Here is a 16,158-nt window from a genome sequence, read left to right as displayed (position 1 = left end):
CTTGGGAAAGAGTCCACATTGATTTTGCTTCTCCTTTTTTAGACACTTTCTGATTATTGGCAGTTGATGCTTTTTCTCATTTTCCTTAGGTTGTTCGTTGCCCATATGTGACAGTGGATGCAACTGTCAAGGTCCTGTCAAAGACCCATAGAAGGCTTGCTTTGCCCCCTGGTTTCAGACAATTGTCCTCAGTTCGTGGTGCAATGTTTCAAGGAGTTCTGTACACACAATGGCATTTCCCATGTCACAGTGGCTCCCTCCCATCTGCAGTCGAATGCCAAGGCAGAATGCCTTGTCCGAATGTTTAAATGTGTTCAAATGTGTGTGAATTCCTAAGGGACCAAACTGCCAAAGTCATCGGTCCCTTGACTTACACACTACTTAAACTAACTTATGTTAAGAACAAAATATACACACACACACACACACACACACAAGGGAGACTCGAACCTCTGGCAGCAGCGGCCACACAGTCCGTGACAAGGTGCCTCAAACTGCGCAGCCACTCCGTGCAGCGTTCCGATTATTTAAGATGCACAAATGCATAAGTACATTGAAGGTTTCCTGGCTGAAGAGGTACTCGCATTTTTTTTAACCAGAGGACCTTTTGCCACAGAGCCACTGAAACTACAACATGGGGAGTGAACCTTTCCATTTATAGGAGAATATGCCATCTAAGAGGGTAGGTGATGGGACTTAGCAAGATTACATTTGAGGCCCACAGCCTATAGAACAATAAGCAAAGAATGGAGTTATGTAGGTGACCCTCCAAGGAAGTGCCTGTCACGACAATATCATCAAGATATTTAGTGAAATGAGGGACAACTGCTGCCATAACCTGTGTTGAAAGATGGCAGGCACCACTAGCAACCCCAAACTTTGTTGTTGATGCTGATAGAGGCCGAAAGGCATATTAACCGCAAGCAACCATTTTGACGCTTCATTCAATGGAATCTGATGGCAGACTTTGGTCAAGTCAATTTTTGAAAAGAATCGGCCTCCAGGCAAGGCAGGTGTTAAGTGTCTATGACTGCATGTATGTTAATAGTGACCTTGAAGTCACCACAGAGCCAAAGCTGACCAAAAAGCTTCTTTATGATCACTAAGGGTGTAGCCCATTCACTTGAGGAAATCAGTCAAATCACTTCCAGTGGCATTAAACAATCCACCTTCGTCTTAACCTAGTTGTGTAAAACCAGCCACACCTGAAAAAAGTGAGGGTGGGTGGAGGGTTTGAGGATGATGTATGCTGTGAAATTTTCTTCACAACCTAACCCTAGGGTAAAGAAATCCGAAAACTCAGAACACAAGGATTTCAATTTGTGATAAGACATTTTGTCTAACACCAGATGCACCATATCCACAACAGAAAAATCAAAAGTAGCAAAGACATCTAACCCAAACAAATTTTCAGTACTCACATCGTTAACCAACAAGTTCATAACGTAATTGACAACTGACTTGTAAACTATGTTGGCCGTGAATTGGCCATGAATAGAAATCTGCTGTCAGATGTAGCTTACTATCTGATGCTCAACATGTGCCAATGGTGGGGCCCCTAACCTGGCATATGTCTATGAGTTCAATAAGGACATGGCAGCTCCTTTGTCGACTTGTAGTAACAAAAGCTTATCCATCACCTGCACTTCAGTGAAAAGTTTGTTCTGGCCTATAGGCAATGATGAACATGACAATGAAACAGTATGAATATCCAAATAACTTACGGGAATGTAGTCAGGTGTCAGTAGTCGACAGTGTCACCTGACTGCATTCCCTTAAGTTACTTGAACATTGCATATGCCTTGAGAGACTCAGGTCTTATAGTACGAATATCAATGTCCATTGATGACTCCTGGGCAGGGGGAGTGGATGGAGATTGACATACCACTCCTGTGTACTCTGTTTTCTACTTACAGTCAGAGGCCCACCCACTTACACTGTACAAAACAAGAGGGGCATGAAGGAAGTGGCATTTGCTATTCCTGCCTCCACCAATGTGTATGTCTTCATTGGCCCAGTTCACTTGTTTGCAACACAGTCCTCTTCTCCCAGTGCACTAGACTCCATGTACTGGATCTAAATGCTGTCAACAACAGCGACATCACTCCAAATCTCTAATTGGTGGCCCACAGTGTGTGAGACATTAGGCAACTGCACAATATTCAGAACCTCATCTAACATAGGATCCTTGAATTGAAGGCCAAATTAATGATTGTATCTCTGACAGTGGTGTTCACATAAGCCTCCTGAGACTTAGCAATGACAAACCAACACAACTGGGGCCATGAAGCATGACCGCCTGAGCTCAGTACAATTGCTACAGCTATTTGTGACTTTAATATAATTTAACACATGCATTAACCACATGCATACACTTGTGGTGATAGGAGGACAGCAAACAACACATATCGTCAAAAGAAAGTGGTGCTGGTACCTGAAGAGATGCTAACTGGCACAGTAAGTTCACAATAAAAAAAGAACTTTACAAACCTCCTTGTCAGCCAATCAGAATGCCATGAAATTTTGGTGAAGCTGCTTCTCACAAGAATCCTAGTCTTCCACGGATTCATCATTGGTGGGGAACAGCGATGGGTGAACAACTGATGGCTGCGCGTGGGTCACCATTGCCAACACCATTCCAACATCGCCATATGCATGTGCTGTTGTTGCAGAAATGACTGGAATAAAGCCTCCATGAAAGAGGCAAATGGCAGAAAAACCAGAGAGTCCTAAACATATGAAAATTAGACCCTTGACCTCGCCACTTGTGTTCTAACTAGGAACATGAGCAAACATACAACCATGAAATAGCTACAATTTATTAGGCCATAGAGGGATGCCAACAAGAATACAATGAAAGTAGTTTACATTTGTTGAACACATTTAACAACTGAGGACCCAAAAGCCCATTCTTGCCTTCATAAAGACACTACCCACGTTAGGTGTTGCTGGTGTAGTACTGCAGGTGCACAGCGGACCTGGCAACGGTCAGTGACTGGGCTACCCCTGGTAGCCACATCAGGTAGTTGTGAGAATGCTGTTTGAATGGTGGCGTGTGCTATGTGTACCATAGTGTCCCTGGGCTACTACACAAATACGTTTAGAAAGCACAGGAGTGAGTAAGTCAGACCTGTAAATGGGATTAATGATAACCCATCCATCTGACTAACTAACCTGGGCAAAGTTTATGGACAATTCTCTCCACCTTCACAGCTGCAGATTAAGTGTATTTTTTCCATTTTCTTCTAAAATATGTGTTATGCAAATTAACCAACCTTCAAATTGAAAATTATATAGAACACTTCGGGAGTAATGCTCTGTCATTAATAACATCACATACTGTGCTTAGTAAGTAGAATACTTATTCCTGCCTGACTTTGACCAAAACTATTACAGGGGTGTGACACTCTGTGATATGGTCTGTTGTTAAGATACTGGACTTGTACGTGAGGGAGGCTAGTTCCAAATGACCGTCTTGCTCTTGTGTTCATGTCAGACACTGATGATTCTAATGAGACGTCTCCAGAAGCTATGGAAACAGTTGCTATTCAGAATGTGTAGATCTCTCTCTCTATCTATCTGTCTCTGTATCTCTCTACTGGTTTTGGCAGACTATGTGTATCAATGATGTTGTGTCCCTAACCATCAACTACAAACTGATATTATGTTGTCCCTTGCGGCAGATGCCAGGGTAATTCTGTCCATAGCCATTTCCATATCTCCTCTCTCCCCACCCTCTTCAAGTCATAAATAAACAATACACACAGGGAGAGGAAGCAGGGAATAGGAATTACATGCAGATATGCTTTGTTTTTCTATGAAGCATCAGTGAAGGTAGTGAAACCACAAGAAAGTTATTTATGATAGTCGCATATTTTTTGTAACCTACTTATATTTTGCAGTTACATTTTCTCAATTTCCTTATTAATTTTCTTTTGTTATAGATGTGGCACTTATCTGGTGAAGTACTTCCTTGTTATGGGATCAAAGATCTGGTTGTGAAATGTTTTTTGTTGTCTGATACAAGAAAAATGTTATCATGCTCTAAGGATGGAAGTGTAAAGGTATGACTGTTGGTCTGTGTATACTTTTATTGAATAAATGTTTGTTATAAATTATTTATGTGATATAAAATTCTCTCTGTAAGATGATTTGATAGCATGTAAAAATTTCAACACATGCAAGCTGGATTCTGCATGGTATAAGGACCATGTCACTGAACCTGGCCACAACCAAATTCAATACACTATACTAAATCACCTAAAAGAACATTGACAGTAATCTCAGACTGCCAATTTTTGCTTCCCTTACAATTTGCTATCTTAATTCACAGACAATTCTTTGACCAACAGCAGGGAGTTATTCAACTTAACATGTCATAATAATATGACCAGTAATGAAAAGTTAACCACCTCATCATCAGGCTGTGATGTGAGACGTACAGTTTGAAATAATCAAACATTTTTAACCAATAGTTTCCCTGGAATCATCTGAGGCCAGTTGTATAGCGAAAAAATGTGCAAATCAAAAATATGTGGCTTTAATTTTTTATGCTACAAGTAAAACATTTTTTGAAAACCCACTTCAGCAGCTTTGTCTGCCTTGAATCAAATCTAGATATGGACACAATTTTTTGTTTGGTGTGATGAAGAAGTTTGTCGTTAAAGAGTCCATGTCGTAGAATTGCGGCAATGAGTCTCAACAATGCATCACAGTGTTTATTAAGCTTCACAGGAAGAGTGCTGTAACATCAGCTAAACAAGTATGTCATGCATTTTTTCTTTTATTTGTGTCACCTCAGCCAGCCCTCAATATATATTGAATCACTCACACAAACATACACTCATGATGTGCATACAGTTTTTTTATTGGTTGTAAACATATTACGTACACCACAACATTGTCCCATTATCACCATGACATGTCACTCCAAATGCCAATTCAATATGGAACACACAACATGCTGCCTCCAGACAACTTTCTTGTTCTGCACTGCTTATGTCATGCAAGATATATGAAAGTGATAATATACAATTACTTAATGTTGTTCTCTGAAATTTATTCATATTTCTACACTGTGGTCTGCAAACAAAACATGCTATGCCACACAAGATGTCTGGCCATAGATATTTAATGCTACCAGTGCAAAGCTGGGCCGGGTCACTAGTTAATAATATAATATGTTAAGAGTACTACATAATTTCCTGTATTTATGGGCAGTTTTGCAGCAAAATATAAAAACTGGCTCAACCACATAAAATTTGTGGTAAGATCACAAGTCACACAATGCATTTTGAGGCACTCATCTTTATGAAAAAGTATAAGAATATTTAAAAGTCTTTTGTTAACAATGTAAAAATCAATAAAACATCAGATGAAGCACACCCTGTCCTATGTCACATTCAGTCCTCTCCATATTCTGCTGTCACCATTTAATCCACACACTTGTTCACTTCTGCATAAGGTCTTCTTCCATCAGACGGCACAAGCACACTGTATTGCATGTTTTGTTGTTTATAGTATAGATTTCTTTGTCTTTGGTCAGAGAACTTATAGAAACTTATGCAACAGTGTGGAGAGAGACTAATACAGGAAGGTGTTCTAATTACAGGAATCATTTACTTTTTATTGGTGTGCATTTTCCAAATTTTATATAAAGGAAACACTTCAAGAAAGGTATGCTAATGCATAGGTGCACAGTTTACCCAAAACAGGAAGTTTCCATGCTAACAGATATGGATGCAAAATATTCAACCTACCATTGTTTTTTATGTACTGTTGTTTACCACATGAAAAAGGATTGCTAATCAATGTCAGCTGTACAGGGAATGTGGCATGAGTTATACATCTCAAAAAATAGACATTTTTGGATTCTACAACATTTTTATTTCATAAGTTACATAGAAGTACAAAAAAATTAAGCATCAAAGCCAGTACTAAAAATAATAAGTACAAGGGAGGTGACCCAAATGGGTAACTCAGTTGCAATCAGTCTTCTATCCTTAGTGCACAAAAAGCTATTCAAAACTTAAAATATTTTTTGATGAGCTGCTAAACAGAGTTATGAAAGCTGTGCCATTGCCATACCATTTACGCACTGTACATATTACAGATAATTTAAGTGTTCTCATCTGTGACTTAAGAGGTTATTCTGCTACTGTCCAAAGAACAAATCATACATGAGGCTACCAAAATATCACATTCAAGAGTTATTGTTGTGGATTACAATAAATGCTAATGTGTTAAAGTAATATCGCTAATTGTCTGTATATCTTGCTCTCTGTATAACTTAATGGAATGCTTTTCAGAATAAAAACATTAAAATACACAAAGATATCAAAATAAGGCATGATTCATGACCCATCCTCCCAGCTTTATTTCTGCCAGTACCTGTCTTTTACTTTACACACTTCACACAAGCTTTCCTTCATACCCTGTGGGACAAGCACTCCTGGAAGAAAGCATATTGCAGAGAAATGGCTTTGAGATGTCATGGCTGATAAAACTGTGTACTGGGCCAGGAGGCTTACAAGAATAGCTCAGTTGGTAGAGCATTGCGCTTGAAAGGCAAGATCCTCAGTTCAAACCCCAGTCTAGTACACAGTTTCTATCTGCAAAGAATTTTCAAAATAATACTTGCTCCACTGCAGAGTGAAAGATGCAGTCTGTAACTAATCCCCTAGGCTGTGGCTAAGCCATTCCCCTGCATTAACGTTTCTTGTGGTACTAACACTACAAGGTAGGCAGTAGAACTTCTGTGAAGTTTGGAAGTAAAGGTGCTAGTGGAAGTAAAGCAGTGGGGACTGACTGAGAGTCATACCTGGGTAGCTTAATTCATAGAACTCTGTCTCGAAAGGCAAATTTCTAACTGGAATCACAGTGTGGTACATAGTTGTGATCTGCCAAGAAGTTTCAAAACAGCCCACTCTCTGCTGTACAGTGAAAGATTCAGTACTTTTGTTTTTTTCCTGACAATGGAACTTCCCTTTATTAATCATCGACAGCCTTCATAAATCATCCATTAACAACTAGTCCATTTGGGTTCCATGCTGAGCTCAACTTAATGAGATTTAGTTGGATAGAAATAAGTCTTGCATTAGGTTTTAAAAGATCACCACACTTGTGAGGCCCACACTGATCGTCTTAAGCAAGGGATTTAATTTAGCTTCTTGGTAATTTTCTGTGATTGTGTCATTAAGGTACAACTGCCATTCAGTTTACTGTAATGATACAAAATTACGAGGGTGCTTTGAAAAGTTCTCGGAATCACCATGAGATGTCAGCGCTAGCGCAACGAGTTGTGCACATGATATTCATTGAACTGTTACCTGTAAACATGTACCGCGTCAGTGCTCATGGAAGAGAGCTGTGGTGGTGATGTTGCTCTGTTGTTGTTCCCGCATAGTGATTTGCAAAGATGGAAAAAATCGAGATTCGAACAGTGATTAAGTACTTCGTAATGAAAGGTGTGAAAGCAAAGGACATTTATGCCGATTTCCAGAATATGCTGGGTGACTTTGCTCCTTCATATTCAACTGTTGCCAAGTGGACAAATGAATTTAAATTTGGTTGGGAGTGCTTAGATAATGAACCACACAGTCATCGGCCAGGATGTGTCACAACTCCGAAAATGGTCATGGAGGATTGCCGATGGAAAGTGCATGAAATTGCTCATGCTTGCCAGGTGTCATCTGAAAGGGCATATCACATTTTAACTGAATAATTAGAAATGAAAAAATTATCTGCAAGATGGGTGCCACGACTCGTTGATTCTGGATCAAAAACGCATGAGAATGGACGTATCGGAACAATGTTTGGCCCATTTTAGGATAAACAAACAAGATGTTTTTGCACCGGTTTGTGACCACAGATGAAACTTAGGTGCACTACTATACCCCAGAGACAAAACAACAGTCAAAGCAGTGGAAACATGCTGATTCTGTGCCACCAAAGAAAGCAAAGACAATTCCTTTGGCGGGAAAGGTCATGGAATCAGTGTTCTTGGGTGTGAAGCAGATTCTGTTTGTAGATTATCTCCCTACTGGGCAAAAAATTACTGGAGAATACTATGCTAACCTCCTGGACAAATTGCAACAAAAAATACATGAAAAACAGCCAGGTTTAGCAAGGAAGAAATTCATCTTCCGTGCACACTCACACACATGTGCCATTTCTGTGGCAAAATTACAAGAAGTAAGGTATGAATTGTTGCCACACCTTGTTCACCTGATATGGCTCCATCACTCTTCCATCTCTTCCCAAAACTGAAAAGTTTTCTTGATGGATGATGATTCACTTCAAATGAAGAATTGATAGCTGGAGTTGACAGCTATTTTTCAGGCCTGGAGGAAACTTATTTTTGAGATGGATCAAGGCACTGGAACATCGTTAGACCAAGTGCATTAATCTACAAGGAGTCTGCAGTGAAAAATAAAAAAAATGTTTCAGTGGTCCTTTTTTGTCTATTCTGTTCTGAGAACTTTTCAGACCACTCTCATACATGTGAAATTATGGCTTTTGGAGCAGATGAGATGAGATTGTGCCAGGAAAGTCTGCATCTGCACTAACCCCACTGAGTGTCTCACGGGCTGTGTGACATTTATTCCAAGTTGAGAAGTAAGTCGAGAATACTGAAGTCACACCTCTCTGCGTACAAAGTAAGAAGAAGAATTTGTCATTCTGCTGGTAACATGGACACTTGCAAATCAAAGTAAATGAATTAGTTAATCGGGTAGCAACAGGTGCTTGCAATGAGTGCACTGTTACTATTTGCTGCTTTCCCTTGTTCTAAAAAACTCACAATTGACATATAAGGTCACAAGTCAGTGGGAACAAGTGTGGTTGGAAGTGATGGATGGCTATCTCTGGACAGTGAAATCCACCACTCAACCATCACATACCTATTTGGAATGATCTCACATGCGAAAGACAAAACTGTTAAGTACTTCCATCCTACAGTTTGGTTTATACACAGTCCAGTAACATTAATGTGATCAACCCCTATGTTCAATGTCAATGGGAAGTAACTGCTCACAGATGGCAGGTGGCAGCACTAGAAGTGGAAGGCATGTAAAGTATGCCAAGGGGTGCAGAAAAAAATTCAGTTGTTGCCATAATGCGGAAAAGGATCAATCTGACATCCTAAAGGTTGTTGCCATAATGCGGAAAAGGATCAATCTGACATCCTAAAGGGCATGATCATTGGTGTTTGGGCCTAGGGTGGAAGCATTTAAAAAACAGCTAAGTTTCTAAACTGTTTGTGTGCCGCTGTGGTCGAAGTATGACGTGCATGGCAAAAAGGTGCTATCCAAAACTGGTGCCGTAGCAACTGTGGTGCACCATGGGACATAGACGACGACAGGTGTGAATGATGGCTGCAGAGACATGTACTGTTGAATAGATGTGCAACAGTCAGCAACTTACTGCCCATATGAACCAAGGGGCTACCAACAGTGTCTCCTCAATGACTGTTCAGTGAATGTTGCTGCAGATGAGCGTCCACAGGAGGTGTGTGGTTCATGCACTCAAGTTGACTGTTGTTCATCACTGACAAATGCAACTAGGCATCCACTGGATGGTGAAAGGTGGTCTTTGCAGATGAATCATGTTTTATGCACCATCAGACAGATGGGCACATATGGTGTCAAATGTATGAAAGCAAACACCTTGCAATAGTTGTCACAAGGATCCAGACCAGTGAGTGGAACATTACGGTCTCAGTGTCAAAAGTTTTGAAGTCCATTGTTCCTTATCAGTTGGCTGAATACTAGAACTGACATGTGATTACATTTTCACGCAATTTGAGTGCATAGATCCTGAGAAATCAGTACCCAGAACAACCATCTCTGGCTGTAATAACAGCCATATACCTGGGCATTGAGTCAAACAGAGCTTGGATGGCATGTACAGGTACAGCTGCCCATGCAGCTTCAACACAATACCTGTTCATCAAGAGTGGTGACTGGCGTATTGTGATGAGCCAGTTGCTCGGCCACCATTGACCAGATGTTTTCAATTGGTGAGAGATCTGGAGAATGTGCTGGCCAGGGCAGCAGTCGAACATTTTCTGTATCCAGAAAGGCCCGTGCAGGACCTGCAACATGCGGTCGTGTATTATCCTGCTGAAATGTAGCATTTCGTAGGGATCAAATGAAGGGTAGAGCCACAGGTCATAACACATCTGAAATGTAAAATCCAGTGTTCAAAGTGCCATTGATGCGTACAAGAGGTGACTGAGACGTGTAACCAATGGCACCCCATACCACCATGCCAGGTGATACACCAGTATGGAGATGACGAATACACACTTCCAATGTGTATTCACCGCGATGTCGCCAAACATGGATGCGACCATTACGATGCTGTAAACAGAACCTGGATTCATCCAAAAAAATGACATTTTGCAATTCGTGCACCCAGGTTGGACGTTGAGTACACCATCGCAGGCACTCCTGTCTGTAATGCAGCGTCAAGGGTAACTGCATCCATGGTTTCCGAGCTGAGAGTCCGTGCTGGTGCAAACGTCATCAAACTGTTCATGCAGATGGCTGTCTTGCAAACGTCCCCATCTGTTGACACAGGGATCAAGACGTGGCTGCACGATCCGTTACAGCCATGCGGATAAGGTGCCTGTCATCTCGAATACTAGTGATACGAGGCTGTTGGGATCCAGCAAGGCGTTCCGTATTACCCTCCTGAACCCACCAATTCCAAATTCTGCTAATAGTCATTGGATCTTGACCAACGAGAGCAGCAATGTCGCGATATGATAAACCGTAATCATGATAGACTACAATCTGACCTTTATCAAAGTCGGAAACGTGATGGTATGCATTTCTCCTCCTTACACGAGGCATCACAACAACATTTCACTAGGCAACGCCAGTCAACTGCTGTTTGTGTATGAGAAATCAGTTGGAAACTTTCCTCATGTCAGCACGTTGTAGGTGTTGCCACAAGCGCCAACCTTGTGTGAATGCCCTGAAAAGCTAATCATTTGCATATCACATCATCTTCTTCCTGTCGGTTAAATTTCGCATCTGTAGCATGTCATCTTCATGGTGTAGCAATTTTAATGGCCAGTAGTGTAGCTTCCAGTCATTTTGGAATGGATAAATACAGGTTGCGTATGGTATTCAAGGGACTCTTGTACCATTGTTCCTGCAAAATAATGTCAATTTCAGGTAATGGTTTGAAGGTGGCTTGTGATCATGCATCATTCTCTCCAAAGCAGACCACAAAGGCTCAATAACAATGGGATCTAGTGACTGTGGTGGCTGGGGAGATGTGACAACTCATCCTTGGGCTGACAAAATTAGTCCTAGACAATGCAGGCTATGTAAACAGGGGACCTGTCATCTTGGAACATAGAATCACCATTGGCGAACAAACATTGTACCATGGGATGGATCTGATCTGCTAAAATGTTCACATAGCTCTTAGTGGTAATGCACCCTTGCAGAGTAACCATGGGGCACATGGAATACCATGATATGGCTGCCCATATCATTGCCAAAACTTCACCATATTTCACTCTTGGGACATAAACTTGTCCAGAAGTTGGAAACACTGGGAAACAAAATCATCAGACCAAATGACTTTTTCCATTGTTCCATAGTCCAGTTTTTATGACTTCAGCACAATATTTTCCTGTTACAGTCATTTGCGTCACTGATGAGTGGCTTTGGATTTCCAGCTTGCTCTGCAATTGTCTGCTGATACAGCTCCCTTCATGTTGTTTTGGTGCTGATAGGGTTCTCCCGAATAACCATATGTCATATTCACTCAATGCACTCTTTCATCTGAAGCGTGACATGGCAGTCACTGTTTTTTCTGCTTTTCCTCTATGTGGTATAAGTCTTCAGTATGATACCTCTTGAAACACCAAACACATCAGCTACCTTGCTTACTGAAGCACCCACCACACAAGTATCAACCCATGTTTGACTTTACTTAGCTCCAACCTAATGCCCTCAAAACTCCATAGAACACTGTTCTGGCCATGAGTGACACTTGCAACACACTGAGGACATTGCACAGATGCCATGCATGGTCAAATACAACAGCTCAACCTGCTGGATTGGATAGCTTGTGCATTTATGTTCAAGCTTGCATTTCTCAACAGTGATTCCATATTTTTGTTCATCCCCTGTACATTTGCCGCATTTGATTATTTTGTCATAGTAGTTCTCATCAGGGACAATTATGGTGTTTGTGTGTAGATAAATGGTGTGCTTTTCACATGCTCTGTGTTCTTCATTGGTCTTTTCCATGAATACCTTTCTCTCATATTAATTTCCTATCATTATTTCATAACTGCATTACTATATTCAGTACATCCAGCATCCTGGCTCTCCATATCATAACTTTATCTTCTCATTTTCAACCATATGGGAAGTAAAGTGTCCTGCAAGCAGAGGCAATTTATCCATGTAGCACATGTTGCAGGTCCTCTGCTGTGTGAGATCCTGTACTGCACTGCCCAGTTTTTCAAGGAAAAATTAACTTTTAGCAGTTTTGAACTGAAAATGAAACACTGTTTAGAATTTGATGGACAAAGCACTGGAGGTAATAGACTACTGACATAAGATCATGCATATTTTGGAATGTTTGAAGAATTCCTTTGACAAAATTTTATATTTCACAAATTGGCAGAAGAGCTTTATTTATGTATCCTTTTCCACTATAATCTGTTGACCATTATTGCAATCTTGCCCCATAATATTGTCTAGAAATACTGTTTGCTATACACTGTTGATGATTCTCACCAAAAAAATCATTTTCAAAATGCCATGACACCAAGTGAATTAACAGTCAAACAACTGGAATACTTCCAGAGTCTGACAGCTACTTGTTTGAATTAAGTTTTGTGATAAGCTTGCCCATGTACTGCTGTTTTTGATATTTTGTTCTATGTTCCTTTTACCACTTCTGAGTTCAGACACAGTGTTTTGCTTTTATCCCTATTGATGAGGTCATGGTTGTAAAAGCCAATGTTAAAATGTCACCTCAACCATCTATTTACTGAGTAAAAAACACATAAATTATTTTTTTTTATTTAATTTATTTTTTCTGTAAGAAGGTGATTGAGCCACAGACATAGTGCATATTTAATTGTTTCTCCATCCTGTTTGAATGGACTGCAAAAGTTTTCATACATGCTCAGATTTTTAGCATATGGATATGCCAGAGATCTCATTCTCTCCTGCTGAGTGTTTCAGTATTAGGTTTCCAGCTTTCATCACTCATCAGAATCTGGTTTAAATTTTCCCAACTGATGTGTCACAACATTTTATCATGTGACAAAGAATTATGAAGTGTGTCACTAAAGTTCATTCCATCCAGAGTTCTAAACTTTATATAAATTTTTAATATTGCACATTTTATTTATCCAGTTGTGATTGAACATAGCTTTCCTTTTATACGTCCTAAATGTCTTGTCCCTTACAGTAGCAGATCTGGATATTTTTAACATTGTCATCACAATACTAGGTTTTTTTACACCTACCTCCTTCACTTTTACGTTACTTTCTTGCGTTTCTGTTTTTTTGTTTAAATTATTATTATTATTATTATTATTATTATTATTATTATTATTATTATTATTGTCATCATCAGCAGCATCATCTCTCCCCACATCAGTTAATTGCTTCTCCAAATTTGACTCTTTCAGTACCACTGCTAAGATTTTCTATTTTAAGGCATTATTCTCACATGACAAAAGTATATTACAAAAAATGTTAATGTTGTTAAGATTCTATATTATCATAATAATTATCTTTTCATTATTATCATTATTGTGTTATTATTATTATTGTGTATAACTCATTTTCTACACACATTTCAATGTCAAGTATAAAGAGTATCTTTCAAGATGTCCAGTTAAAAGTAAGAGAGGATTTTTAGGCTCTAATCTTGCCTGGTAAAATAAATACTTTATGTAGTTAGATAGTATGAAGTGCTTCTAACCATCTTTGAGCTGGTTACTGTCTAATGATATATAGTTCCCTTCTTTAGTTAGAAGACATGTGAATATGAAGTGTTTGGGGCTTGCAGTTCAATAAACTGTTTTTTATTTTCTTGATATGCACACACTGCTGATATGCACACAATGAGTGATATAACACTTATAAGAATACAGTCTGTTGAGTTGATCATAGAATGGATTTATCCAACACATGAATATGTTTCCCAAAGATTTTGTTTTAGTCATGTAAGAAATTAATTTTGCTGTAGGTTTTCATTGAGCTGTGCAAGTTGTGTGCAATAGTAACGATTATTTTTTTTTTTTTTTTTTTTTTTTTTTTTTGTCTAGGTTTCAAGGATTGATACCGGGGAATTGGAAGAAGTGATAGTTGGCCAAATACGAGATGCTACAATCACTGGTGCTGATTTCTGCCCTCACCAAGAGATACTGGCTATGGCTGACAAAAACAATTGCTTTCATATCATTTGGCTTACTAATTCTGAAAGGGAACTCTATTCTGAAACAAAAAGAGTATCCAGCCCTCCACATTGCTGTTGTTTCTCACCATGTGGTCAGTTGATAGCTCTTGGTCAAGAAAATGGCAGTATTTATGTAAGTGTTTTGTTCTTCGAAGTTTGATTTTAAAAATAATGAAATGGTCTCACATGTAGTTTATTGACCAACTAGGATATATTCCAGCTTCAGTTCATCTTTTCTGCATGTTATTTTTTCCTTTTTCCTAGCCAAGCATCTCTTGATTTCTTTGTTTCCTTGCATTCGAACCATCCTACGTTTAATATATTAATTTTTTTCTGAATAATTTTTTCTCTGTTATTCCTGAATCATGAAAAATAATGTTTTCTGTATGTTTTGTAAACCCTTTAATGCAAGCTGTTATTGATTTCTTTCCCCAGAGATATGTAAATATTTGTTTGAGTAATCTGTTCTCAATTATTTCATAAAGAAACTTAATCTCTTTTTGTCATTGCTACTGATATTCCCTGGATAATCTGATAAATTTCTTTATTATTGCTGATTTTGCGACCATCTCTTCCCTTGCGGCGCCCATTACTAGTGTCTCAGTCTTGTTGGCATATAATTCATTGTCAAGTATTCACATTCATGTAAATATTCTGGTGAAACTAGTGTTAATTCCATGTTCCTAGGGATGCCTTTCGTATTTTAGATGTTCTTGGATAAGTCATAAGCTGTTTCCATTTTTCTGATATGTTAATCTATTTTGAATATTTCTCATTCATTTACCTGTGTTATTTCTCCAAGAAATTTCAAAAAAATGGCTCAAATGTTTCTGAGCACTATGGGACTTAACATCTATGGTCATCAGTCCCCTAGAACTTAGAACTACTTAAACCTAACTAACCTAAGGACATCACACAACACCCAGTCATCACAAGGCAGAGAAAATCTCTGACCCCACCGGGAATCAAACCCGGGAACCCGTGTGCGGGATGCGAGAATCTGACACCATGCAGAAGTACTCCAAAAGAGGATGGACAAGCATAGTGTAGGCAATCTCTTTAGTAAACCTGTTGCATCTTCTAAATGTTGTGCCAATAAAATGCAGTGTTTGGTTCACCTTCCCCACAACATTTTCTATGTATTGCTTCCAGTTTAAGTTGATCATAATTGTAATTCCTAGGTATTTAGTTGAATTTACTTGTAGATGTGTGTGGTCCACTGGGCCTGATCATGTCGTAATAGTAGTAAGATTTGATTGATTTATTGTGTAACTGAAGTTTATTTGATCTTCTGATGGCTTTACCAGATGGTAAACGACAGTGTCATCTGCAAACAACCTAAGACGACTGCTCAGATTGTCTTCTGAATTGTTTATATAGACAAGGAACAGCAGAGGGCCTATAACACTACCTTGGGGAATGCCAGAAATTACTTCTGTTTTACTCAATGACTTTCTGTCAATTACTATGAACTGTGATACCTCTGACAGGAAATTGTTAATCCATCACATAACTGAGATGATATTCCATAAGCATGCAATTTGATTACAAACCGCTTGTGAAGTACAGTGTCAAAATCCTTTTGGAAATTAGAAACACAGAATCAATTTTAAATCCCTTGTAGATAGCATTCTACACTTTGTGTGAGTAAAGAGCTAGTTGTGGTTGACAACAATGATCTTGTCTAAATCCATGTTGACTATGTGTCAATAG

General features: G+C 39.2%; 1 protein-coding gene across 2 annotated transcripts in view; it reads left to right on the top strand.

Moving 5' to 3' along the window:
* LOC126297728 (apoptotic protease-activating factor 1) overlaps positions 1-16,158 on the top strand; it is a 257,592-nt gene that overhangs the window by 220,946 nt on the left and 20,488 nt on the right. For both annotated transcript variants that reach the window (XM_049988868.1, XM_049988869.1), the window contains 2 exons: positions 3,945-4,064; positions 14,315-14,578. In XM_049988868.1, coding sequence (XP_049844825.1) covers positions 3,945-4,064; positions 14,315-14,578 — 384 coding nt within the window. The remainder of the gene's footprint in view (positions 1-3,944; positions 4,065-14,314; positions 14,579-16,158) is intronic.

This window comes from Schistocerca gregaria, chromosome X (assembly GCF_023897955.1).
Source record: "Schistocerca gregaria isolate iqSchGreg1 chromosome X, iqSchGreg1.2, whole genome shotgun sequence".
NCBI classification, from domain to species: Eukaryota; Metazoa; Arthropoda; class Insecta; order Orthoptera; family Acrididae; genus Schistocerca; species Schistocerca gregaria.
This window is presented reverse-complemented; position numbering and strand designations above follow the sequence as displayed.